Raw genomic sequence first — 27704 nt, 5'->3', positions numbered from 1 at the left:
CCGAATACTGGAGCGAAACGGAATGCTTCGAATTACATATTAGAATATAAAGTGTTCTATATTACCTTCAATGAGCTTTCTTTTTAAAACCAATATACACGTTGCAATCATATGTTCAGAACAAGTTGATGATACACTTTCAAAAAGTTACACATTGTACACAAACATTTTATCTTCAATAAGTGATTCATGAGTCTCCTTAAGCTTTGGCTTTCAACTTCAAATGGATAACGTGGTTACCATAGTAACACGTTGGCCCAGCGCATCAGTGGACACGGGAGCAGGAACGCCACAGCCATGGATCACATCGATGGGCGTGCATTTTTACATTACATATTTAATAGTTCACAAATAAAAATTCATATTCTTCACCTGATTTGACGTAAACGCGTGTACACGCACATTTCCCCCATCAAGGAGTTTGTAAAGTGCGAGCCCAGACACAGTAAACTTGAAATGAACGCCACATTGCACACACCACTGGAGTGTGGCGCTCGACTTGGCACAACAGCACAAAAGCCATGAAGGCAAAAAGGCAGCAGCGCACACTGGATGCAGAAACAGTACCCGACGACAGTGGAGCTTGGCAATGCTCGACCGTGAGCGGAAACGAGCATGTTCCTGCACGCGCTATCGTTTAGGATGCCCCTCGCAGCAAGCATCGGCTTAGACTAAACATGCTTTCGCAAACGACCAATTTGCCCATTTGGCCGACTTGATTTCTTCATTGATCCTATCGTGTTTCTGAACGCACGGGAGGGATGGTTTGGTGGACCCGGGGGTGGTGGGAGATTGGACAGCAAACCCACGAGAGCAAGACGATAAGAACAATTGCGAACTACTGGCAAAGCAAACATTCACATTGGTGCATTACATCTCGAGTCAGCTGATCGTGAACCACCCCCGTGACCTCTTTAGTTGAGGTCACGACAAGCCAAACAAAGTCAAAACCACTTGAGCACCTTGCATGTGCACATCATTATCAGTAGTATTATTAACAGCTCAACACACAAATACAGTCAATGTTTTTCCTTTCTGTTCAACGTCCAAGATTTCTGCACATCGGCTTCTGGTGCCATTGAAGGTTGCGTGACGTAGAAACAAGGTGTCCCCGAAAAGTCTCATTTCAGTCTGAAGGCGGTTTCCATCGTGTCGTTTCTAAAAGATGTTCTGTACTCTGCTGCATGCAGGCAACGTTTGTGACAAAATGACAGAATTGTAGGCTCTTTCATTAGCACAGCAGGCCAGTGGAGGAGCAATGCGAGTGATCCCGCTTCCTAAAAATAAATGCACAGTAAGGAAACGCAAAACAGCTCATCTTTGCCGCCTACGCCGCAGTCAGGACAGCGGGTGCCGGCAGATAAGAGGACGACGTCTCCTCACTCGCGGCGGTCAAGGTGAGGGGCCGGAAAAGATCATCAGTTGCCTGGCGATTCTGCTTCGGGAGTCGTACGCTTGGCATCCCGTGTTCCTAAAGCGGCACGACCGCAGGCGATTACAAACTCCAAATGCGCGCTCGTACAAAAACCACGCTGTATCCTATAGGTTGGATATCATTGGCGTTGGGTGGAATACTTGCATGTGCAAAACCATTACTTTTCAGGAAAACAAAATAACGACGCAATTTTAGGACCAATTATCATGTATAAAATATTTTTTGGATTGAAAATGTCAGAGAGGTATTCCTTTTTTTTTTTTTTTTTTTTTAAATCACTACTCATGCTACTTTGTGTTGAAAACAATCGGAGCTGGCACGCTGACATCTAATTATGTTAATGTCGCAACCTACATCGGCAGTGTGCAAGCACGCATGTCCTCAGGACAAAGGCTACTTCGGTGGGTGAGGCTCTCAAAAAGGAAAGGAGAAAACATTGGTGGACAATATGGAAAGGGGGGAAAAGGAATGCTGTGTGAAAGCTTCAAGTAGCTGGCCATGCAGCTGCAAATTCTACCTCACCAGGCCACTAGAGGGAAGCAAAGTAACCTGCTCAAAACAACAGTCCAAATTCCAATTTGTCTGCTCGATGACTTGGGGTGCGCTTTATCGGCTGTTCCAACCTGAGAGCGAGCGAGCGAGCGAGCGGTTTGACTTCTGCTTGTGGAGCTTTTCCTTCTCCCTCTTCACCTTGGCACGATCTTAAGCGTTATGCTGCGACGCACCAACCCCTGAATGCACGTGGCACAACGAACACAAGCACGCACGCCAGGGTGTTTCGCAATCCTTACCTCCTCAGAGCAGTGCATTAGTGGACAGATCCAGTGGATGTCATCCAGTTTGTGGAGGTCAGCACTCAGGCTGTTCGGGGTTAAGCGGAGCCCCTCTTCCTCAGGGAACTCGGACTGAGGAGGATCAGATGGCCAAAAGTGGCAGCAGCTAGTGGCGAGAGAGCTTACCGGATGTTTTCCATCCAGAAGCAGGGTTGTCTCAGCCTGGACAACTTTGCTGCTGTTGACAATTTCCACGGCTGTGCTGCGACTCCAAAACTGAAAATTAACAACACTGGTTTGAGTGATGTATCCAAAACCTACAAAACATGTATTTTGGGGAATTCAAGTCAAACATTTGGGGTTAGTGCTACATCAAAAGCAGAGTTGTGGCGCACTTTTCTTTTTAAATCCATGACATGTCAGGCCACATGTTCTCTGGACGACAGTAAAGTAGTCCTGTAACATTAGTCGAGCCCTGCGCTCACTTTAACCGCGTACATCAGAATACGGTACAAAAATGCTATGAAATTCACACAACACGCCGCGCTGTAAAAGCTGTATCACGGGTACTTCGCACTGATGCACTCCGGGATGGTTTGGGGTTGACACGTAACAGCGTCCCCGCACATCTCATGTACAAATGTGCATCGAGCGTCTGCTGTCCCGTCTGGACCCATCTGCCTACACCTGGCGTCCCTACCTCAGGGCTGGACGGCTCGGCCTCGGCCAGCACCGTGGCGCTGGCGTTGACGGCGTGTGCCAGCTCCTGCTTGCTCCACCGGCTTGTGGGTCTTGGCGGCCTCGCGGATCCCGGGGAGGAGTGAAAACAGGAAGCGACGATATATCAAGTGTTATCATAAAAACAATGGTACGTCAATGTCATGGGAGTGTGTTCCGGTTTTGGTCTCCCCCCTGTTTCACACCCACATCTTCACCACCTGTGCCTCGTTCACCCTAATGACCCCTTGTATTTAACCTTGTGTCTCATTCGCTCTCGTCGCCAGTTCGTTGTACCTTGTCGTCGCGTTCCAGCGTTCCTTGTTTCCAGGTCACAGACTCACAGTAAGACTAGACCCTGTTCCCATTATCCACCGACCTATACCCGTATATTAAACCCCTCTTTTTGGAAACTGTCCATTTGTTTTGGAGTCGTGCATTTTTGGGTCCTATTCTCTGTTCCGTTCATGACAGTCAAGTTAGGACATCATTCTGTTGGATATACAGGGACTTATAGGGACATTGCAAAACATTTGGCTATTATGGGGTTCATTTCTAAATTGAAACACAAAATGGTAGTGTTGTAAAAAGAAAAGCAAATACAAGGACAGCAGATCACATTTTTTGGGGGGGGGGGGGAATTATATATAAAAAATACATTATCAATACAGATCTAACCTAATAAATAGCACAATTGAAAACAACCATTATTATTTATATAGCAAAGGCGAATCCATTGCAATTAATAAATAAATATTACTGGATAAAATATAAATAGACACACAAATTCAAAACACAAAAATGTGGAATGGACAGTGGACCCAAGTCCACTATGGACGACGACGCCAACAGGCGCGTCACCAGGAACGGGAACGGGAGGACAGTAAGACGGTTAATTAGCCACTTTATTAATGATCATTATTCGTTTCTTTTCTTCTTTTTCGTGGTGCCCAAGCCTGAGGAAGACCCTCGAAGGTCGAAACGTCGCGACGGGCACTCTATAGCGCTCCCTTTTTTTTCTCCGTTTGTCAATGACCTCATTAGTTTACTTCTCGCCACTAGAGGGCAATACAGCCCCGTACATAACACAGGACACACCTAGGCCAATAAGGACACGCACACAAAAAAAACAACGTCTTTCTTTTTTCTTTTTTTAATCAAAAACCAAGACTAAGAAAAGTGGATAAAAGTAATAAAAATAAGCATAAATTCATAGAAATATGACAATAAAAAAGAAAAACAAAAAAACAGCCTAAGCAAAGGAGCTGACCCAAAAAGTGTGTGTCATGCATCTGTATAATATGAGTTGCACTTTTTGAATTGAACTGCCCAACTAAATTGAGCTTTTGACACCATTGTAATTCATTGAGATGTACTGGTAGGTTCGTTTTCTTATAGTGTATTCAATGCAAATTCAGTGAGTACTCTTTATTTTAGTAGAAGTGTGTGCGTGTGTTTGTTTGTTTGTTTGCTCATATGTGCAAATGTGTGTGTGTGTGTGTGTGTGTTTGTGTATTTTGTATTATTAACGCCTCCTGTTGAACAGTTTTCATCCCAGGCTATTTGTGAAGGATTTACAGCCAGCCTCCCACTGAAAGCATTCCTGTTCAGTCTGATATGAGTGTGTGTGTGTGCGTGTGCATGCATGCGTGGGCACATGTGTGTGTGTGTGTGTAATTGGATTATTTGCCAGCAGAGGACTGTGTGTTGTTAGGAGGATGCTAACTGGGGCTGCAGATGCGACACATGCAACTGTAAAGGGGCTCAATCATCTGGGATGACAGTCTCCTGCACGCACGCACACACAGAATAAGTCCAAACCTCGTGGGAATGTGAAACAAACGACCACACACATTCTCGTCCTGCCCACACCTCTTCACGCATGCGCACACGCAGTGACACGTGCGCACACAAATGATGTTAGACAGCGTGCTCACGCGCTCATGCCAACCGAGTTACATATAACCCACTTCATTGTAAATGAGAAATGGACTTTCACCTTTATCGCGCTTTTCTACCTCTGGACTCTTAAAGCCCGCTAACAGGCACACGCACGCACACGCACACACATTCTTCATCCCTAGCCCGTTCCTACTCTGATCACATTCCTGATTCCCATCACCTTCCTTATGTGATGATATTCCACTTTCCAGTCACATTCTTCTTCCAATGACATTCCTTCTCCACGTCACGTTCGCCGTCCGAATCGCATTCCTCGTGTTGTGATCACATTCCTCGTCCCGATGACTTTCCGAGGCAGCGTCATGAGGACTGTTGGTGTTTTTCACTTTTATCTAGGCTAAACAGGCCTCCTTCACTGCCTTTGATGTCTGTTTTGAGCACTCATTAGCAAAAAGAATCACATTTCAAAGTGGAAACAATTCAAAAAACACACGCAAGGCTGGGAGGGTCAGAGTTCATGCCGACCAATGAAACACGAGCACCTGAGGTCAACTGAGCTGAACTCCATCAGCGCAAGGTCAGTTGTGGTCGTCGTCATCACCATCATCATTATCATCTTCATCATGTTTCTCCTCACCCTCATCATCATCTCCCTTGGTGAGTCATGTGAGCAGCAGTGCCCGCCTCTTCATCTTCAGCAGTTCCAACACTGACTCACTTTGTGGGTTTTTCTCTTTGTGTGTTGTTGTGTTTGTGTAAATAGTTTTTTTTGCCCACCCAGGCGGTATCTCCTTCAAGCTCAGGTCCTCTACCAGATGCCTGGGAGCTTGAGGGTTCTGAGCAGGATCTTAGCTGTGCTCAGTATTAGGCTCTTCTGCACAGAGATGTTGGATGTTGTTCCTGGTATCTGCTGGATCCTCCCAGCTTGGGGGTTATTGCCGACGGGCTCCACTATTGCAACGAGTGGCTGGATGGCTCAGTGGGTAACACTGCTGGCTTTGGACACAGGGTAGAGGGGTTGAAATCCATGTCAGGGCAAAACAGTAACATCCAGGTGGGTCCTTGTGCAAGACCCTTCACGCTATATGCCAATAACTTGGATGAGCGATGAACATAATGATAGTCATACCGGCTCAGACGTCACCCGAGTCAACAAGATCTGCGTCAGGTATTAGGGAACTACAACACTGATGAGAAATTGGCTACTGGAAAAAGAGCAAGGCATTCACGGAGCAGTGTGGAAAACAAGGTACTGATGGAGTGCTCCTATATATATCTATATCTATATCTATATCTATATCTATATATATATATATACACGTTTTCTGTACCGCTTATCGTCACGCAGGTCTCAGGCATTCTGGAGCCTATCACAGCTGACTTTGGGCGAGAGGCGGGGCACACCCTGAACTGGTCGCCAGCCAATTGCAGGGCACATATAGACAAACAACCATTCTCACTCACATTCACACCTACGGGAAATTGAGAGTTTTCAGTTAATCAACCATGCATGTTTTTGGGATTTACAGTTTCCTGACGGGCAGGACACAGCAGTGGGGGACGCCACGTCATCCACACGCAACATCAGCACCGGGGCACCCCAAGGATATGTTCTCTCTCCGCTGCTCTTCTCTCTCTACACGAACGACTGACTGCACGTCAAACTCCTGAAGTTTGCTGACGACACCACAGTCATCAGCCTCATCAAAGACGGTGACGACAAGAAGTGGGGGCAGCTGGAGCTGCGCTGCAGAAGACACAACCTGGAGCTGAACACACTCAAGACTGTAAAAATTATCTTGGACTTCAGGAAGCATCCATCACCAAAGCTGCCTCTCACGCTGTGCAACTGCCGCGTGTCAACTGTCAAGACCTTCCTGAAGCTTCTGAGGAAGCACGGCCTGCCAGCGGTCCTGTTGAGGCACTTCTACACAGCAGTCATTGAATCAGTTCTAACTTCATCCATCACAGTCTGGTTTGGTGCTGCGACAAAAAAGGACAAACAGACAATCACGACTGCCGAAAAAAATGGTACGGTAGCCCCCGACCCACCCTTGAGGACTGTCAGGTTTTGGGTTTTTGAAGGCAAGGCAAAAACGTGGAGGACCCAAGTGCATGGAAGCAAGCAGGTAAGTCAGTAGTGCAGGAGTATAAAACAAATATATTTAATTCCAAAAACAAAGGAAAACAAGCATCATGGAAAAATCTAAATACTAAATTAACAAAGTCCAAAATCTCAACACAACGTAACAAAGGAACACTTGAGTAAAGCCAAAACAAGAAGCAAGACCTGACTGGTGAAATGACTGAGTGACATAACTGGCGACTATGACGTGACGCAGACAGTGACAAACACCTGACAATGACAATGACAATGAAACGACAGAACTGAAAGAAACCAGGGAACTATATACACACAAATTGACGACACAACGAGGAACACCTGAACAAGACACAAGTGGCAGGAGGGAACTGATTGGTCGACACAAGGTAGAAGGTTGCCGAGAGCAGGTGGACACAATAATGAAATAAGCATTTATTTAATGTATTAATGTGTGTATTTTAGAAGAGCACTTCCTGTTCCTTTTTGCCGCTGTTTACCATTTACCGAGGCAGACCCAGAGAGCGGGAATCCTCAATAGGACGCCACAGCAGATGGGAACGTACACACACGAGGTGTTTCCTTGTGCATCGCACACCCCCATGCCTTGAAAACATTTGCATTAGGCATCCTTCATCTCCACATCCTCCTCGCTTATATCGCCATCCTCAATCTTTTCTTCACACTCCCCGTGTGCGTGTGTGAGATATCGATATTCACTTTCCTTCTTGTTTTTGATTGACCCCCACCCACACAGCTGCCTATTTTGTGTGTGTGTGTGTAAGCAGGATAACAAACGAGGTCATCAAGCGGTCGCGTTGCCTTCGATGATTTGACAGCCCGACGACCCTAACCCTTATGGGTGTGGCCCTGCGTGTTGGTTTGGGATTGTGTACCCCAAAATGGGGAGGACATTACTTTGCTGTTGGGTTAATCCAATGTGACTCAAAAGTGGTCTAAAATATATTGAACGATAATGACTGAATTTATTTTGAATTCCAGTGTTTTCTGACCCCCCTCTGTGATGTGTGACATTATCACACATAGCAAACACACACTATTTCTTCTGGAAAAGTTAGCATTCATAACATTAAATACAATACTTATTAAATGATTAACCCAACCAAGTAAATAGCATCCATTGTTTTATATTCTTTTGACGTGAACATAAACTTTTCAATACACACTCTATGTAACGAGGATTTAATCACATCACAGCATTTATTTCTCGTCCTGGCACGTCAAAGATCACATTCTGAATAAATTCTCAAGTTTTGGGTAATTACCAACAAATACATGGAATGCTTTGAAGCACACTTCAACCACACACAAACGGGATGGCTGCCCCATTTAGTATAATTGAAATAATGATAATATTTATGATAACATGTGTTTGTGAGCATGGTGCATGGTGCATGGCTGGCGACCACTTCAGGGTGTACACTCTCAAGGCAAATAAGACACAGATCTTCAATAGATCTCTGGAACTGTGCGAAGTACCATCCTATTTCAAACGCTCCACCATCATTCCAGTCCCCAAGAAAACTACAATCTCAGGTCTGAATGACTACAGGCATGTCACCTTGACATCTGTGGTCATGAAGTCCTTTGAAAGTCTCGTGCTGGACCACCTCAAGAGCATCACAGGTCCCCTGGCCTCACCACTGTTTTATAAACTTTGCCCTTCATCCGAGCATAGACTCTTCTGTCATATAACATACCTGACACCTTCCTCCACCCGTTCCAACCTGCTTGGACCCGTTTCTTCACTTCCTGACCACACTCGCCATTGCTCTGGACGGTCGACCCCAACTATTTCAAGTCCTCCACCCTCGTTCTCTCTTCTCCCTGTCGCCTCACTCTTGCCCCACCACCCCTCTCATTCATCTACATATATTATCTTACTTCGGCTAATCTTAATCCTTTCTCCTTGCATGCCTCCATCTTTCTAACTGTTCCTCCACCTGCTCCCTGCTTTCACTGCAGATCACAATGGCATCTGCAAACATCATGGTCCACGGGGACTCCAGTCTAACCTCATCTGTCAGCCTATCCATCAGCGCTGCAAACAGGAAGGGGCTCAGAGCTGATCCCTGATGCACTCCAACCTCCACCTTCAATTTATCTGTCACACCGACAGCACACCTCGCCGCTGTTCTGCTGCCCTCGTACATGTCCTGTATTATTCTAACATACTTCTCTGCCACTCCAGACTTCCGCTTGCAGTACCACAGTTCCTCTCTGGGTACTCTGTCATAGGCATTCTCTAGATCCACAAAGACACATTGTAGTTCCTTCTGACCTTCTCTGTACTTTTCCATCAACATCCTCAAGGCAAATAATGCATCTGTGGTACTCTTTTTAGGCATGAAACCATACTGTTGCTCGCAAATACTCACTTCTGTCCTGAGTCGAGCCTCCACGACTCTTTCCCATAACTTGATTGTGTGGCTCATCAATTTTATTCCTCTCTAGTTCCCACAGCTCTGCACATCACCCTTGTTCTTCAAAATGGGCACCAGCACACTTTTCCTCCATTCCTCAGGCATCTTCTCACGCGCTAGAATTCTATTGAACAAGCTGGTCAAAAACTCCACAGCCACCTCTCCTAGATGCTTCTATACCTCCACAAGAATGTCATCGGGACCAACTGCCTTTCCATTTTTTATCCTCTTTAGTGCCTTTCTAACTTCCCCCTGACTAATCATTGTCAGTTCATGGTCCACCACACTTGCCTCTTCTACTCTTCCTTCTCTCTCATTTTCCTCATTCATCAACTATTCAAAGTATTCTTTCCATCTACCCAGCACACTACTGGCATCCCTCAACACATTTCCATTTCTCTCCTTAATCACCCTAACCTGCTGCACATCCTTCCCATCTCTATCCTTCTGTCTGGCCAGCCTGTATAGATCATTTTCTCCTTCTTTAGTGTCCAACCTGGCATACATGTCATCATATGCCTCTTGTTTGGCCTTTGCCACCTCTACCTTTGCCCCGTGTCGCATCTCAATGTATTCCTTTCGCCTCTCCTCGGTCCTCTCAGTGTCCAGCATCTTCTTAGCTAACCTTTTTCCTTGTATGATTTCCTGTACTGTGAGGTTCCACCACCAAGTCTTCTTCTCTCCTTTCCTGCCAGAAGATACACCAAGTACTCTCCTGGCTGCCTCTCTGATCACCTTGGCTGCAGCGGTTCAGTCTTCTGGAAGCTCCTCCTGTCCACCGAGAGCCTGTCCCACCTCTTCCCGAAAAGCTGCACAACACTCGTCCTGTCTCAGCTTCCACCACATGGTTCTCTGCTCTGCCTTTGTCTTCCTAATCTTCCTCCCCAGCACCAGAGTCATCTTCTTCGCTGTCTAGCCACACTCTCCCCTACCACTACCTTACAGTCGGTAACCTTCAAATTACATCGTCTGCACAAGATGTAAACCACCTGCGTGCTTCTACCTCTCCTCTAGTAGGCCAACCATCCTGTGACCCTCCAACTGTTCGTCATCCCCTCTCTTGAGACTCTGTTAGTTTTGGACTTCCCTGGCTGAAGAAGCACAACCGCACCATCGTTTGGAGCAACCTGTCTCTTACCGGTTGGAGCCATTTTTGCCATTGTCATTGTCTTCTATCAGCTGTCCCGACCTCCAGTGAACCTCAGCCACCAGTCACACCACCATCTCTCTCTCGAGTCCCTAAAGAATACCACAACCTCTCTCCTATTTTCCGTAAGGATTTGGCCATCTCTCTACTCCCCCACCGCCCCTATGACTGAGCCATCGACCTCCTTCCCGGAGCCCCCGTCTCCTCTTGTCGTCTCTTTAACCTTTCACGCCCTGAAAAGAGTGTCATGGAGACCTATATTTGGGACTCCCTAGCTTCTGGGATCATCCGCCCCTCCTCCTCTCCCCGGCTGCTGGTTTCTTCTTTGTTGTGAAGCAAGATTCTACTCTCCGCCCCTGCATTGACTTTTGGGGACCCAACGACATCACTGTTAAAAACAAATCCCCCCTTCCCCTCATTGACTCTTCGTTCGAACTCCTCTCAACGCCCAGATCTTCACAAAGTTGGACCTGCGCAACGCTTATCACCTCATCCGCATTAGAGAGGGGGAAGAATGGAAAACTGCCTTCAATACCCCCCTAGGACACTTTGAGTACCTGGTCATGCCCTTTGGGTTAACCAACGCCCCTGCAGTTTTCCAGACTTTCGTCAACGACGTCCTCCGGGACATGCTAAACCGGTTTGTTTTCGTCTACCTCGACGACATCATCATTTTCTCCCGCTCATTGGAGGAACACCAATAACATGTCCGCCAAGTGCTTCAGCGTCTCCTAGAGAACCGTCTCTTTGTCAAACCTGAAAAATGTGAGTTCCACGCTTCCGCTGTACACTTCCTAGGATACGTCATCGCTAAGGGAAAGCTACAAACAGACCTGTCGAAGATCCAGGCAGTCGTCAACTGGCCCATCCTCTCCACCCGCAAGGAGCTTCAACGCTTCCTGGGATTTGCAAACTTCTATCGCCAATTCATCCTAAACTACAGTAAAGTGCCCGGCCCCCTCACCAGCCTCACCTCTACCAACTCCCCGTTTCATTGGACACCTGCTACTTCCCTAGCCTTCGAACGCCTGAAGGAACTCTTTACCAATGCCCCTGTACTAAGGCACCCTGACCCCTCCCTTCAGTTCGTGGTAGAGGTTGACGCCTCTATTGCCGCACTTATGTGGTACATTGGCCTACTCGTCGGCTGTACTTTGCATTTGAAGGAAGTTGCTTGATTGCCTGTGCTTACATCTAGCCTCCTGTGTTCTGCTTCTGCTCCAGTGCCTTCCTGTGTCTCCTGCGACTTCACCTGCCCCGACCACACTGCCAGGGTCACTCACCTGCTCACCCTTCAGCCTTCCGCATGCTCCTGCCCTCATGGACCACCCACAAGCGTCTGGATTCGGGATCCAGCACCATCCACAATAAACCCCCTCTCTAACCGCTTCTTCTGTCTCCGTCTGCTTTTGGGTCCAGTTTAAAATATCTGGTTACCAACCTTTACAACATTTTTACTATGTTTTGAAGGACATGCGTCATTTCCGGGCCATCATTTGCAGTGCGCCACCAACCAGGCCACCGCAGGAAATGAATAGGGAATTCCCTAAATATAAAAGATAAAATACTGACAGATACAGCAAGATGTTGGAGGAGTTGATTGGCTTAATCAGCATTGTGTCATCTCCTCTAGTAGTGGCTTGGGTGAAAATGACTTTTTTTTTTTTAACAAAAAAAAAATTGAAAATGTTGATTATAGCTTTAACATCCAACAATAACGAACCTGAACCTTAAATATTTTGTCCTTGTAGTGTATTCAAGGTTGGAAAAGGATTTGCAAATCATTGTATTCTGTTTCAACCAATGTCCCAACTTTGGGGAATTGGGGTTTGTACACAAGTAAGGAAAAGGCACGATGGAGAGATTTGACATGACCGCGTTAGTAGCTATGTGGAACTCTTCTCATCATGATGAGTGACAGCTGTCAATCATCTGTCATTCATCATGATACAGAGTAACCATCACTTTAAACAGCTTTTTATTCTTTTCATTCGTTTTATTTCCTCTCTTGCAGCATTTCTTCAAAAGTCACCTCTGCTGTCAGACGTGTGTGTGTGTGTGTGTCTGTGTGTGTGTGGCAAGAGAATTAGAGCTGTCACTAGTCTGATAATGTTATGTCGACAAAGTGCTCCTTTCACATGCACGCATGCAGACGCACGCACACACACACACACACACATACACACACAGGGTTGGGAACAATCCTTAGCTGTCTCTTTGTATCAAGTGGTCTTTTTGTGACGCTGTCTGAGCTCCCCAGTATGTAGCAAGATGTGATGTGTGTTTGTGTGCGCGTGTGCTACTCAGCTGTTGAATTGCTATCTTAAAGGTGACCTCACACACACACACACACACACACAGAAGATTTACACTTAAATCTAAAGTGCTGTAAATTGGACACTGCAGGATCCTTTTTGTGTAAGAATGTGTGTGTCTGTGTGTGAGTGAGCGTGTGCTTTTGTGTGTGCGCTTGGGGTTGTACAGATTAGTTGATTGGCAGAGGTGGGTAGAAACGCGATATCTTTACTCCGTTACGTTTCCTCAAGTAGCATTTTGGATAAATTGTACTGTGTCTGAGTAGGTTTAATGCATCATACTTTTTACTTGTACTTGAGTATTTATGTTAAGAAGAAAAGGTACTTTTACTCCGTTACAGTGATATTACATGCCACTTGCTACTTTTTTTAATCAATTATTCCGTGCTCGATCGATTTTTAGACTTCGCCTTATACTTTCACATAGGGTGCTGGTTTGCCAATCCAACGTTATCACTGGTGTCATTGGAATCCAGTTCACCAATCGAACAGCACAAGGCAGCCACATGACCGCACACAAAGCATTCGCAGGCCAATCAAAGTGACTCATACTGGAGGGGAAAATTGACAGTGCGACTTTACATTACAGACTTCGAAATGCAACAGGTTTGTCATCCAGCGTAGTCTTGAATTGTGACCACCCAAACTTGGCTTATTGCAACCCACACTTGAGAAGACACCTTGCGGTCAGTTGCAGATGTTTTTTTGTTGTTGTTTTGGCTGTGCAACATTTCTTCTAACTATTTGATGGTCATAAGTCACTGTAAAACATGCATCTTTGGGTGACGTTCTGTAATCTCACTCTCTCGCTCGCTTGGACACGCACGCACACAAACAAACAAACACACACACGACCCACAGCTCGTGACCATAGGTGAGTGTAGGAACGTAGATCGACCGGTAAATCGAGAGCTTAGCTCCTTCTTTACCGCAACGGACCGATACAAAGTCCGCATCACTGCAGACGCCGCACCGATCCGCCTGTCGATCTCCCGTTCCGTTCTTCCCTCCCTCGTGAACAAGACCCCAAGATACTTGAACTCCTCCACTTGGGGCAGGATCTCATCCCCAACCTGGAGAGGGCACGCCACCCTTTTCCGACTGAGCACCACGGTCTCAGATTTGGAGGTGCTGATTCCCATTGGCTGCGAACTGCTCCAGTGAGTGTTGGAGTCAGGGCTTGATGAAGCCAACAGAACCACATCATCAGCAAAAAGCAGAGATGCAATACTGCGGCCACCAAACCGGACCCCCTCTATGCCTCGGATGCGCCTAGAAATTCTGTCCATAAAAGTTATGAACAGAATCGCTGACAAAGGGCAGCCTTGGCGGAGTCCAACCCTCGCCGGAAACGAGTCCGACTTACTGCCGGATATGCGGACCAAACTCTAACTCCGGCCGTACAGGGAACGAACAGCCCGTATCAGGGGGTTCGGTACTCAGTACTCCCGAAGCACCCCCCACTGGACACCCCGAGGGTCACGGTCGAACGCCTTCTCCAAGTCCACAAAACACATGTATACTGGTTGGGCGAACTCCCATGCACCCTCAAGGACCCTGCCGAGGGTGTAGAGCTGGTCCACTGTTCCACGGCCAGGACGAAAACCACACTGCTCCTCCTGAATCTGAGATTCAACTTCCCGACGGACCCTCCTCTCCAGCACCCCTGAATAGACCTTACCAGGGAGGCTGAGGAGTGTGATCCCCCTGTAGTTGGAACACACCCTCCGATCCCCCGGACCACCACCCCACTCTGCCAATCCAGAGGCACTGTCCCCGATGTCCACGTGATGTTGCAGATGCGTGTCAACCAGGACAGCCCTACAACATACAGAGCCTTGAGTAACTCCGGGCAATTCTCATCCACCCCCGGGGCCTTGCCACCAAGGAGCTTTTTAACCACCTCGGTGACCTCAACCCCAGAGATAGGAGAGCCCGCCTCAGACAACCCAGACTCTGCTCCCTCATGGGAAAACGTGTCGGCTTCCCACCGTTTCCCCACCGGCTCACAACGTCCCCACAGTTCATCACATGTCCTAAAAACATTATTGTTAAATAGTAGTTGTAGGTGATTAATTGCATGTGGTTCCCATGTACTAAAATGAAGGGGTATATTATTAATTGCGAAATCTGAATTATGCCAGATTGGGGAGAGCATACTGGGAGCTAATTGAGATCCTGTAGATTCTAAACTTTGCCACCAAGCCGTTAAGGTGGATGCGATTAGGTTGTGTCCTCTCTCCGCTGCTCTTCTCGCTCTACACGAATGACTGCACCTCAGCGCACCCGGCTGTCAAACTCCTCAAGTTTGCAGATGACACCACTGTCATCGGCCTATCAAAGACATTGACGAGTCTGCATATCGACAGGAAGTGGAGCGGCTGGAGCTGCGGTGCGGCCGACACAACCTGGAGCTGAACACGCTCGAGATTGTAGAGATGATCGTGGACTTCAGGAGGTATCCTTCACCACAGCTGCCCCTCAAGTTGTCCATCTGCCTTGTGTCAACCGTCGAGACCTTCAAGTTCCTGGGAATTACAGTTTCTCAGGAACTGAAGTGGGGGACCAACATCAACTCCGTCCTCAAAAAGGCCCAGCACAGGATGTACTTCCTGCGGCTTCTTAGGAAGCACGGCCTGCCACGGGAGCTGCTGAGGCAGTTCTAAACAGCGGTCATCGAATCAGTCCTGTGTTCTTCCATCACAGTCTGGTTTGATGCTGCTACAAAAAAGGACAAATTCCAACTGCAACGGACAATCAAAACTGCTGAAAGGATTGTCGGTACCCCCCTACCCACCCTTGAGGACTTGCACGCTGCCAGAACTAAGACGAGAGCGTGCAAAATCCTCTCGGACCCTCCGCATCCCGGTCACCGGCTCTTCCGGCTCCTTCCCTCAGGTAGGCGCTACCGATCGATGCAAACTAGAACTAGCAGACATTCCAACAGCTTCTTCCCTCTTGCCATTAACTTGTTAAACAGTTAACTTACAATTCTATTGTAACATGCTGCCAATTTTCTGTCTTGAGTTTGTTGTCACATTTCAGTCGGGCCAATTATATATTACTCGTGCACTCACTGTAGTAGTCTCGCCACGCATATCTGTTGTTGACCAATACTGGCCACTCAGGCTAGAGTAGCATCTGCTCCATTTGCACACTGACTGAGGAGTATCTGCAACATTTGCACAATCAACATTGTCCCAGATGATCGCACTACTCGTCACTTTAAACCGCATACATTCCTTGAAGTACATTCAAGGAATGTATGCGGTACATTCCGGTGCAATTGGAATATTAGTCATTCGAACTGCTCTAAGTGCTAGAGGAAGGACTCTGCATCCTTTTGCACAATTGTCCAAAAAAAAAAAAAAAAAAAAAAAAAAAAAACATAAAATAAAATGTACCTGCATTACCAGATAACTAGCAACCCTTTATTGCTGTTTTTTTGTCAATGTCTTTCTGTCTCCAAAGTGTTCTCTGCCAATTGACTGTCTGTTGTCGTACTAGAGCGGCTCCAACTACCGGAGACAAATTGTTTTTTGGACATACTTGGCAAATAAAGATGATTCTGATTCAGATTATTGGATTCTTGAAGTATTTATGGCTTTTAAGACTAGTAGAAATAAATGGGAGTTTTGGGAGTTTGATGTTGTTGCAATTCCAGCCAAGAATCACACTCCTCATTGTGGTGCAACCATTTGATGAGGTATTGTAATTGGTTAGCTAAATAATTTATTTGAGGTAAGGTTTTCATTTTTATTGTAGCTATCCTTCCCAGTAATGATATAGGCAGGTTATTCCAGCGTTTTAAGTCAACTGAGATTTTTTTTTTCCAGAAGTGGTGTGTAATTTAGATTTGTTAGCTCTCTGAGTTTTGACCACATATTGATACCTAAATACTTAATGTTTCCTATAGGAACAGGGTAATCTGGGATTTGATCTGCAGGAGTCCATGAGTTTGCTGTTATTGGGAATATTGTTGATTTTGTCCAGTTAGTAGAGTCGTCTGATAGTTGGGAAAATGTTTTAATGAGATTGAATACTGCCTGAAGAGAATACTTGGGTTCCTGTAAGTAAAGAAGAATATCATCAGCATATAGATTGAGTTTTGCTTCTGTCACGAGTGAGCAGATACCTTCTAATATTAGCACTGTGACGTATAGCGGCAACAAGAGGTTCGATGAATATTGCAAATAGCATTGGTGAGAGTGGACATCGTTGTCTGATTCCTCTTTGTCATGTCAAACCTTGTGACGTAATCCTATTTGTGGTGACTGTCGCTTTCGCCGAATTGTATAATGTTGCCGTCCAATGTATAAATGAATCTCCAAAGCCAATTTTGCGAAGTACTGCAAACAGGAAAGCCCAGCTAACTTTATCGATAGCTTTCTCTGCATCAAGTGACATGATGATTGCGTTTCGATTTTTACGCTGTGACATGCTTATTAAAGCTAAGAGACTTGTGACATTATTTGCGGAACGTCTACCGTTAATGAAACCTGTCTGCTCATAGTGGATTATCGACGGGAGTACCTTTTCAAGTCTCGCTGCGAGGTTCTTTCGAGATAATCCTGATATCTACATTAATCAGTGATAAGGGACGATAATTAGCCGGGAGAATGGGGTCTTCTTTACCTGACTTTCATAATAACTTAATTGAAGCTGTGTTCATATGACTACTAATTCTACCTTTATCGTTTATTTCCTTGACTGTTCTGAAAAATAGAGGCGCTAGTATTGGCCAAAAATGTTTAATGAATTCAACGATTGCATATTTTTTGTAACGCATTATGTAATTATGCGATGCTTAAAGGAACATCAAGGCTGTCTTTAATTTGTGTATTTAATTGAGGGATGTTTAGATCCTTCATAAAAGTTTCCATTTCTTTTTGGTCTGGTTTGTTCGAAGATGCATATAAGATGCTATACAAATTTTCAAAAATGTCATTTATTTCTAGCGGTGACAATTTTGAATCTTGAATGGCTGTAATTATGCAACCATCCATTTTCTGTCGCGCTTCTCCCCACGAGTGTCGCGGGCGTGCCGGAGCCTATCCCAGCTGTCATCGGGCAGGAGGCGGGGTACGCCCTGCACTGGTTGCCAGCCAATCGCAGGGCTGGCTGTAATTAATGACTTTTTGTTGCGCTGAAGTTGGTTTGCAAGGAATTTTCCCGATTTGTTATTATACTCAAAGTTAGTGTAGCTTAACTGTTTTTGATAAGATTACGTCTAATTGATGTTTTGCCTTTTGAAGTCGAAGCAGATCTGTCGGATTAATTGCATATTCTTCTTGAGGTGTTAAATGTTTTCCTCCATTCCATTTTCCAATTTTTGTTCTTGTTTTTTCTTATACGAAGAATATAATATGACCCTCTCATTCATGCACATATGTTCTGTCTTACTTCGGCTAATCTTCATTCCTCTTTTTTCCAGCATATGCGTCAACCTTTCTAAATTTTCTCCATCAGTCAGCTGCTGCTCTATCATGCCTGCACACTCACACACACACACAGCTGAAGGAGATTGTGTGTTTGCTTGCTGAATATTCATTCGGTAAGTCAACATTTACCCAGAATTCATAGAGCCGGCAAACTATCAGCATGTGTGACAGCCTGCGGAGAATTTCTTCATACGGCAACACCCACGCGCAAGCTCATGTGTTGCGGAGGCGGCGAAGCGTCTCACTTGTGCAGCGTGTAATGACGGCACGGCGATGGCGTGTTATGGCGATGGTCTGCAGTGTGGTCGCCAACAATGCTCAAACGTCCTCATGCATGGTCTTCATCCTCGGTTATCATTGAGAGGTTGACTTTATCTTCCATGTGCTATTACATCATCAGATGGAACTGTGACATTATCATGAACAAATTAACATGACATTCTTCAGTGCAGCAGATTGCTTCCTGTCGCGTATTCTGTGCAACCAATGAGAACTCTCGTTCACGGTGATGTCGTGCTAAACGTCTGGCCAGGTGTGTGTGTGTGTGTTCAGCGTGACAATGCGCACATGTAAAAACTCACAAATGCACGAGAAGAACACTTGACGCGTTGGCCTTGGCCGGCGTCACGTCGCCATGGCGACAGGCAGAAAAGAAAAAATACAACTTCATTTTCCACACGAAGGATCGACTCAAAGCTCAGCGTTACCACGGCAGCCACATGCGCCGCTTAACAAGCACATCATGGTGTGTGTGCATGCATGTGTGCTCGTGTGTGCAAAGATGCCAGGTGACGTTAAGAAGGAAGCTTGGAGTTATTCCTCCTTTGGAACTTCCCCCTTATTGCTGACAGCACCTACTGTAATGGGCTGCTGAGGTGCACGTGCACACACACACACACACACACACACACACACACACACACACACACGCACGCGTGCACACACACACACATGCAACCTCACCCCCTACTATCGACTATGACTAGAGCTTAGTTGGGGACCATCTCTGCCTCTTCTTCTTGTCCTTAATTACTCATCCTCTCTCCCAGTAGAGCTCAGTGCTACCCAGCATGTTGCAGCACAACGTGGTACTGCACTGAAGGTGTGCAACTCGTGTGGGGGATGGACGGCGATATAGCGGGGGGAGACTGCATGAAACATGAGACAATGTTGACAGCAAACAAGATGGAGGTAGACAGAAAGTCACATCACAGTGCTTAACAAGGAGGACGTGAAGATGGCGGATGGTGAAGACCCCAACAGGTCACACCTGCCCTGTTACATACACAGGACCAACCATCAGTAAGAACATCAAAGATGAATTAACACTAGCTAGTTTCTTTCCTTTTCTTGCGTACACCGTTAAATAGCAATATCAAATATAATTGTTTTCATTCAGTCACATCACTGTGACAAAAAAATGACAATTCAACTTTCACAATACTCCTTGGAAAATAAAGTGCATTGAAATACAACATACAGTGAAATCAGAAATACTCGGCGAGGCCAACATGACTTTTCAAGTTCTTTAGCCAAGCCATAAACAATCACTACTGCAGTCGATAATGTGCGGCATTAGTAAAGCAATGCTTGGATGCATTAGCCAGTGTTTGTGTGGAGCTAGTGATGCTACTGTGCTCTGGCAATCAAGCAAAACATGACGGACTCAAACAGACTCACCGGTTTCCACACAACACAGAGCCCACAGCGAGAACCCTGGCATCTGCGACGGCCGTTTGCGATCTCTACAACTGTACAATCAGGGTTCCAGCTGCCCTTTCGCCAACTCGCCAATGGCTGATTGAAACGGGATGTGGCCAAGCTAATATTGCCCATGTTCAACGAGCTGGCGAATTCAAATTGCCAGCATCTAAACTCAAAAGCCCTTCCTGATAAAAGTTCAAGTGAGCACGCTCATTCTGCCGTATGTGAACGGTGTTAATGAAGAAGAAGAAGAAGAAGAATCACCTTTTTTGTCATGAACATGAACACGTGCACGTGCACACTGCATTTTACCCATCACAGTGAACACACACACTTGCTAGTGGAACACACTGGAGCAGGGGGGAAGCTGAAGCTGCCCAGGGAGCAGTTTCGCGGTATCAGTGTCTTGCTCAAGGACACCACGGCCATGGGTCTGGGGGATGTTGACAGATGGTCTGGTCAGGGTCTTGAACCTAGGTCCCCACGGTGGCAGGCGATGATCTTAACCATTGGGCCACGACTGGCCCATCCGAGCAGGCTTCATCAGTTCATGCGACAAGGCTTAGTTAGGATTCACTAGCCAGTGTTTGTGTGGAAGACTCAACTATTTATACTCCAACTTAGAGGTATGGCCCACACCATGTATGGAATCATTCCTTTGAAATGCAGGAATGTCTGCTAGTTCTAGTTTGCATTGATCGGTAGTGCCTACCTGAGGGAAAGAGCTGGAAGAGCTGGTAACCAAGATATGGAGTGTCCAAGAGAATTCTGGCAGTGTGCAAGTCCTCAAGGTTGGGTAGGGGTTACCAACAATCTTCCCAGCAATTTTGATTGTCCGTTGCAGTCGGAGTTTGTCCTTTTTTGTAGCACCACCAAACCCGACTTTGATGGAAGAACCGCTGTGTAGAACTGGCTCAGCAGGCCGTGCTTCCTCAGAAGCCGCAGGAAGTACATCCTCTGCTGGGCCTTTTTGAGGACGGAGTTGATGTTGATTGCCCACTTCAGGACCTGAGAGACTGTAATTCCCAGGAACTTGAAGGTCTCGACGGTTGACACAAGACAGCTGGACAGCGTGAGGGGCAGCTGTGGCGAAGGATGTCTCCTGAAGTCCACGATCATCTCTACAGTCTTGAGCGTGTTCAGCTCCAGGTTGTGTCGGCCGCACCGCAGCTCCAGCCAAGTGGATAAATGTAAGACTTTTACTGTAATTGACAAGAACATTTAAGGGTAGTGTTATAGTTTACTATTTCGAGCACTTTTACACTCCCATCTTGGTGATGAAAAGTGTCACTCGCGTCACTCTCACTTTATCTATATACTCAGCTGACTGACAGCAGTTCTACTCCCAAGAGCATCTTCATACAGTATTACCTTTTTGACAAGGTATTAATTAAATTCATTCATCAATATTCTACTGTGATGGAAGTTTTTTTTCTTTATTTCAATAGTAAAATAAAGATTTGTTCTTCATAATTGATCATAACATTTCGGTCTGGCCTTCAGGAAAGAGTTGTTTATTTGTTGGCGATATCTAATGTTGTGTTGGTCATACTTTAGAATCATTTATTTCTTGTGCTGAGGGAATAATACTGCAAATAACTTCCTCCCGAAATCGCACGCTAAATCGCAATGGCAGTATTTGTTTAAAAGAAACAAACAAAAAACCCTCACAATTAAGAGTAGTTTCCCATATCATTCAGCCCTACTCCTGATTGATGACTGGGTAGTTTTAATTAGGCCCACATCGTTAAAGCTTATCAGCTTCCCAGTGACGAGCTAAAGGATTAGCCACATCGATTTTGTGGCTAACTACACACAAGTGTGGCCAGGAGATTTTTATACTGTTTAGCCACATTGGCAAAGAGGTTTCATGACCCAGTGCCAACCCTGAAAATGTACATTGGCATTATAGAGCATGTTAAATCAGAATCAGAATCATCTTTATTTGCCAAGTATGTCCAAAAAACACACAAGGAATTTGTCTCCGCTCTAGTACGACAACAGACAGTCAATTGGCAGAGAACACTTTGGAGACATAAAGACATTGACAAAAAACAGCAATAAAGGGTTGCTAGTTATCTGGTAATACCGGTACTTTTTTCTTTTGTTTTTTTTGGGACAATTGTCCTCTAGCACTTCGAGCAGTTCGAATGACTAATATTGCAAAAGTCCGGTGCAATGACTATTGTGCAAAGGGCGCCGAGACTTCAAGCGAGTAGTGCGATAATCTGGGACAATGTTGTGCAGCGTGGCGAGACTACTACAGTGAGTGCACGAGTAATATATATTTGGCCCGACAGAAATGTGACAACAAACTCAAGGCAAAACAATTGGCAACAGTTGCAATGGAATTGTAGGCTAGCTGTTTAAGAAGTTGATGGCAAGAGGGAAGAAGCTGTTGGAATGTCTGCTAGTTCTAGTTTGCATCGATCGGTAGCGCCTACCTGAGGGAAGGAGCCGGAAGAGCCGGCGGTGACCGGGATGCGGAGGGTCCGAGAGGATTTTGCACGCCCTTGTCTTAGTTCTGGCAGCGTGCAAGTCCTCAAGGGTGGGTAGGAGGGTACCGACAATCCTTTCAGCAGTTTTGATTGTCCGCATGTTAAATACAACAAGCAAAGCAAGGATAAGCAGTTGTCTGTGTAACTAACCTGATGGACCTGATGCCGTACTTTGTGTGGTGAAGTGTTAGCGCCACGGAGTAAAACAACTCCAGTTGCTGTCGCAGCCTTAAAGATAGGAGACTGAACTTGATATGCAACCGATTCATCAAAATTGGGTGGTGCTCCGAGGTTCATTTAAACTTGCATTTTTAAGTCGAACTTGTTTATTCAAAGTTGTACGTTCATTGATTAGATCAAACGCAGACTGCTGACATTCTACTCTTAATCATTGAATGAATTCATCCTTCATTAATGAACTACCAATTTACACTACAGGCGTGTGTGACCTGATAGGACGCATCCTCACTTGTGATTGGCTCCCACTTTTTGCCAAGTATGCACAAACAGGAAGTGCTCCTCCATGTTGGGGGCGTGTGCCACATGCTAATCAGGTGCTGTGTGTCCATTCACGCGATATCGTGTCATCGTCTTCCGTCGACAAACGTCGGCCGCCGCCGCCGCCGCCGCTCCGTTGCTGCTGTCTTATCAAGGCAACAACGTGGCGCCTCGCTTCCTCTTATCAGCCACACAGCGCTCTAAACACCACACAAAGGCAACAACACACCAGACACATTCATAAGGGGGGAGGGGGGAGGGGGCAGGCATTAGAACACCTCGTTGTCTTTGTTCGTGTTGTCGTTATTCATATGGTCATTGTTCCTGTTGACATTGTTCATGTAGTTGTTCATGCGGGTCATTTGTCATTTTGTTGAGTTGTGCATGCACCCCGTGTCTGTTGCTGTGTGCACGTGGGTGTTGTGAGGATGTGGCTCAGTAAAAGATCAATGTGCGTGTGTGTGTTGTCAGTATGTGTAATTGTGTTTGGGGCAAACCAGGTGAATCTTGCACTTTCTGTTGTTTTCCGATCTCGGAAGTTATTACCAATCACCACACACACAAACGCAAGCACGCACACACTCATACACACAGACACACACACACGCAGCACCAGCCATTTAAAGGTTCTAACCTACAACAACATGTAGGTAACAATAGTTATCATCAAATACTAACAATAATATCATAATAACATAACATAACCAGAATCAGAATCATCTTTATTTGCCAAGTATGTCCAAAAAAACACACAAGGAATTTGTCGGAGCCGCTCGAGTACGACAACAGACGCTCCATTGACAGAGAACACTTTGGAGACAGAAACAAACAAAAAAAACAGTCACTGAGCAATAAAGGGTTGCTAGTTGCTACACGGAAGATTTACCTACAAAAATCAAACATTCTAGACTTTTCCTTTTGGCGTCGTAGGGCTACCGTAGGGCCAAATTGTTGGTTGTGGATTATGTCACACTACAAGAAGTTTTGTTGTTCCTGACAAAATGTGTCAGGCCTCATCTGAGAAATCGGCCACAATAGCAAACAGGATAATAAAATCCTCTAGTCCGATCTAGGCATTACTAAGCTAGTTAGTGTTGAAGGATGGTATCTCTCCGCCAGTCCTTCGCGTGTTCGTTGAATTTCGGATGATGAGAATGTTGGAGTCCGAATCGGAGACTGGAAATGAACTTCTTTAAGATCTTTATTGCAGAATATTCTGGGTACAAATGTTCTACAGGCAAAGGCTGCAGCTGCACAAAATGTGCTCAAATGTGCGCTTTCTCAGCGTTCGGTGCGAGATGATATACAGTGTTCAGGGCGGTGTTTAAAGCTTGAGCAGGGTGGAGCCAAGGTCGCAGCATTATCTCTTCTTGGGACAAAACATCCTGTTTTGCGGCTGACGTGTACTTTTCACACTTACGTGATTATCAGAACATTTGAATACTGAGGTTAGGTTACACAACATAACAGTGCACAAATAAGTCTACGTATGATCATGACATCAGTATATCACGTGCGAGGGCCTTCATTAGTTATACTTATTCATTAGTTTTAGCAACTGAATTACTCCTTCAAAAATGTAATCGGTAACCTGGGAAAGTAATTCTGTTTTGATTTTGCTTTTTACAGGTTTTACGGCCAGTTCCATAGACTGGACAGCAGACGGGTACTTTATTCAACTTCATAATTGTTAGACTTGAAACTACAACTGATAAATTCAAGTATTTTCTTCACTACTAAAAGTTTCAACAGTTTCAACTCAATATACCGTAAAATGTTCACCGCCCCCCCCCCCAACAAAAATCATAAACCTTCCAGACAATTGCTGCGTCGTGTACATTACTTTACTCCATAACATTTAAACAATAAAGTGCTTTAAAGTCTTTGTTCTGTAAATTCCAGGAATCCAACAGTCACACAGCTACTGACAACTGGTATCTGCCATCTATTCTATTCTATTCTCTTCAAAGCAAAAGTAAACAGACAATAAGTCCTTTTAAAATAGAAATGAAAAGTAGGATAGGAAAGAGTTTATAGTCCTTCCTTCATCCACCATGCATATACTTTGAACGGCCGGGATGACAGGAGGAGTTGACTCTGCTCCTGGCCAGCGAGGAGTCAACACCAGACGGAGCGATTCCGCTATATGCAGAACATCACTTGGACCAAACCCGGAAAACAGGTTAGCAGACTTCCTGTGTATGCTACGCTAACGAGCATGACTATGCTTGGATGGCGTTATAGTTTAATGCCAAATTTACGAATATTTTAGTTTTCTTTATGGCTGCCGTCTTCGGACAAAAGTTAAATCCATGTATTTATACAACTTTCCGAAGAGAGCTGGCATAGGCTCCAGCACGCCCGCGACCCTAGTGAGGATAAGCGGCTCAGAAAATGGATGGATATGATATTCGTAAACACCAATGAAGCCTCAACATTAACTACTGTCATCTTTTCTGACTCTTGGCCTGATGTTTGTCATGTTTTTATGTTCCTCATGGTGGTGCATATCTAATGATGTGACGTTCCTCATGGCAGGATGTTTATCATGGTGTGACATGTCTGATGATGTGACATTCCTCATATAGCATAAGCCCATAATGTTGTTCGGGGCTTGATGTTTCTCATGATGTAATGATTCCCATGTTCTTCATGTCAAGTTGGGAAGTTTGACATGGTGTCATGTGTATGTTTGCTGAATGTTTATCATGGCGTGATGTTTCTCATGAGTTAATGAAGGAACGAGTGTTGTCATGCATTCAAGTATGATGTCCATTGTGTGTGTGTGTGTGAGTGTGAGTGAGTGAGTGTCTGTGCATGCGCATGTGTGTCCGTGTGTGTGTTTGGGTGCGCATGCACATATGATAGTTGCGGCAGGAAACGGAAACCTCATGCCGGTCCTCAATGCTGCCGAGTCTCAGATGAGCGCTGAAGTGTGAAGACGTGATGGGAATACAAACACTGTGCAAGCACGCACGCACAGACAGACACACGCGCATGCACGCACCTACACACACAAACACGCGCGCACGCACAGGCACTAAATAATGAATTGGCGCACCCACACAAGCAGCCTCCATGTCGTTGTGCTAGCATGAGGCGAGATGACCACAGTAAAAATTGAGCTTTGCTGCATGGAGAGACCATCCATGACTTCCGGCACACACACACATGCACGCACATACACACATCCTAGTCACACGAGCACATGTGTGCAAGTGTTGTTTATCACACTCATGCTAACAGGCACACATACACGCACACACATGAACACAAACACAGATGCTAACTCCATGCTATCCTCTTACTAACCACATGTTAACGTAATGCGAACGCAGTTGTTTTTAACCTTGTTGGAGGTTCTGAACTCCGCAGTTTCATCTGCGCATTCACTGAACCCTTTGTAATTGGAAAGATAAAATGACTTGTTTTATAAAATTCACAACATAGGTATCTATGTTATGAACGACATGTCAGTTGCACTGCCCCCGCGACCCGACCTCGGATAAGTGGTAAAAAATGGATGGATGGAATTTAACATAAAAAACAACAACCTGCAAATGAATATGTAGTGTAAAGGAATGCAACTCTACAGAGACAAATTCAGAAATGCGTAATGCTTTGATGTAAACTGAAAACTAGTTGTCTGCTCCGTGGCGTAAGGCGGAAATCTGTCCTCGGCGGGAGTTCCGCCTCCACATCCTCGATCATCCAATCACAGATCTCATAGCGTTTCTGATTGACGTGGTAAAAAAAGTCCAGAAATCAATTTCTTTTCCATCCATTTTCTGAGCCGCTTCTCCTCACAAGGGTCGCGGGAGTGCCGGAGCCTATCCCAGTTATCGTCGGGCAGGAGGCGGGGTACACCCTGAACTGGTTGTCAGCCAATCGCAGGGCACATACAAACAAACAACCATCCGCACTCACATTCACACCTACGGGCAATTTAGAGTCTTCAATTAACCTACCGTGCATGTTTTTGGGATGTGGGAGAAAACCCACACAGGCACGGGGAGAACATGCAAACTCCACACAGGCGGGGACGGGGATTGAACCCAGGTCCTCAGAACTATGAGGCAGACGCTCTAACCAGTCGCTCACCGTGCCGCCAATTCATTTTCATCCAAAAAATAAATACTATATCCAAAGCAAACATGGTGAAGCAGCATTTAGCTATTATGTTGCACACAAATTAAATAAATTGCCAGCAGAAGTGAGGTAATCCCCAAAAATTTATGTTTTTAAGTCCAGTATTTCCACTCTTAAATGATCTTCCTGCACTGCGCGCTGTTTTAATTGTACTTTTATTTTTTTCTCTTTGTTTTAAATGTTTATCTGTTTTTTTTCTTTGTTTTTAAATGCTTTTAGTCACGTAAAGCACATTGAATTACCTCGTCTATGAAATGCGCTATATAAGTTTTTTTGCTTTGGCTTCCTTTGATTTTTACAGTATGTAGGTTATGTATTCAATTGTAGCGTCTCTTTAATTAAGACACTGAACGATTAATGTCAGCGCAATCACGTCAAAATAGCTGTCTCGATACACCAGGGCGCTGTGGCAACCCGGCTAACCAACATGACTACGTGGCAGCCACGTTGGCAGGGGCGACGTTCCCAAAGAAGGCAATGCATGGACATTGTTTTTTTTTTTTTCGACTGTCCTGCTCAGCTGCATGGCTATGCAGAATGATGGATCTGTGTGCCTTTTGTGCTGGAACAGTTTTGCTGT

General features: G+C 45.5%; 1 protein-coding gene and 1 long non-coding RNA gene across 7 annotated transcripts in view; both read right to left on the bottom strand.

Moving 5' to 3' along the window:
• Positions 1 to 299: 299 nt before the first annotated feature.
• On the bottom strand, positions 300 to 3119 carry LOC133482576 (uncharacterized). The gene is made up of 3 exons (XR_009789839.1): positions 2909 to 3119; positions 2227 to 2484; positions 300 to 1471 (listed from the first exon to the last, which is right to left on the bottom strand). It is a non-coding gene; the product is annotated as an uncharacterized LOC133482576 (long non-coding RNA).
• A 979-nt stretch (positions 3120 to 4098) lies between these two features.
• Positions 4099 to 27704, bottom strand: part of LOC133482116 (uncharacterized) — a 35794-nt gene continuing 12188 nt past the window's right edge. For 2 of the 6 annotated variants that reach the window (XM_061781795.1, XM_061781796.1), the window contains exons 2-5: positions 22947 to 23175; positions 22628 to 22705; positions 22424 to 22551; positions 16265 to 21181 (exon numbers count right to left, since the gene is read on the bottom strand). In XM_061781795.1, coding sequence (XP_061637779.1) covers positions 20766 to 21181; positions 22424 to 22551; positions 22628 to 22705; positions 22947 to 23002 — 678 coding nt within the window. In that variant the 5' untranslated portion in view covers positions 23003 to 23175 and the 3' untranslated portion in view covers positions 16265 to 20765. Of the gene's footprint in view, positions 6811 to 16264; positions 21182 to 22423; positions 22552 to 22627; positions 22706 to 22946; positions 23176 to 27704 lie in introns of those variants that run through there. The other 4 variants (XR_009789694.1, XR_009789695.1, XR_009789693.1 and 1 more) reach the window with 4 other exon arrangements.

Source organism: Phyllopteryx taeniolatus, chromosome 8, assembly GCF_024500385.1.
Source record: "Phyllopteryx taeniolatus isolate TA_2022b chromosome 8, UOR_Ptae_1.2, whole genome shotgun sequence".
NCBI lineage: Eukaryota > Metazoa > Chordata > Actinopteri > Syngnathiformes > Syngnathidae > Phyllopteryx > Phyllopteryx taeniolatus.
This window is presented reverse-complemented; position numbering and strand designations above follow the sequence as displayed.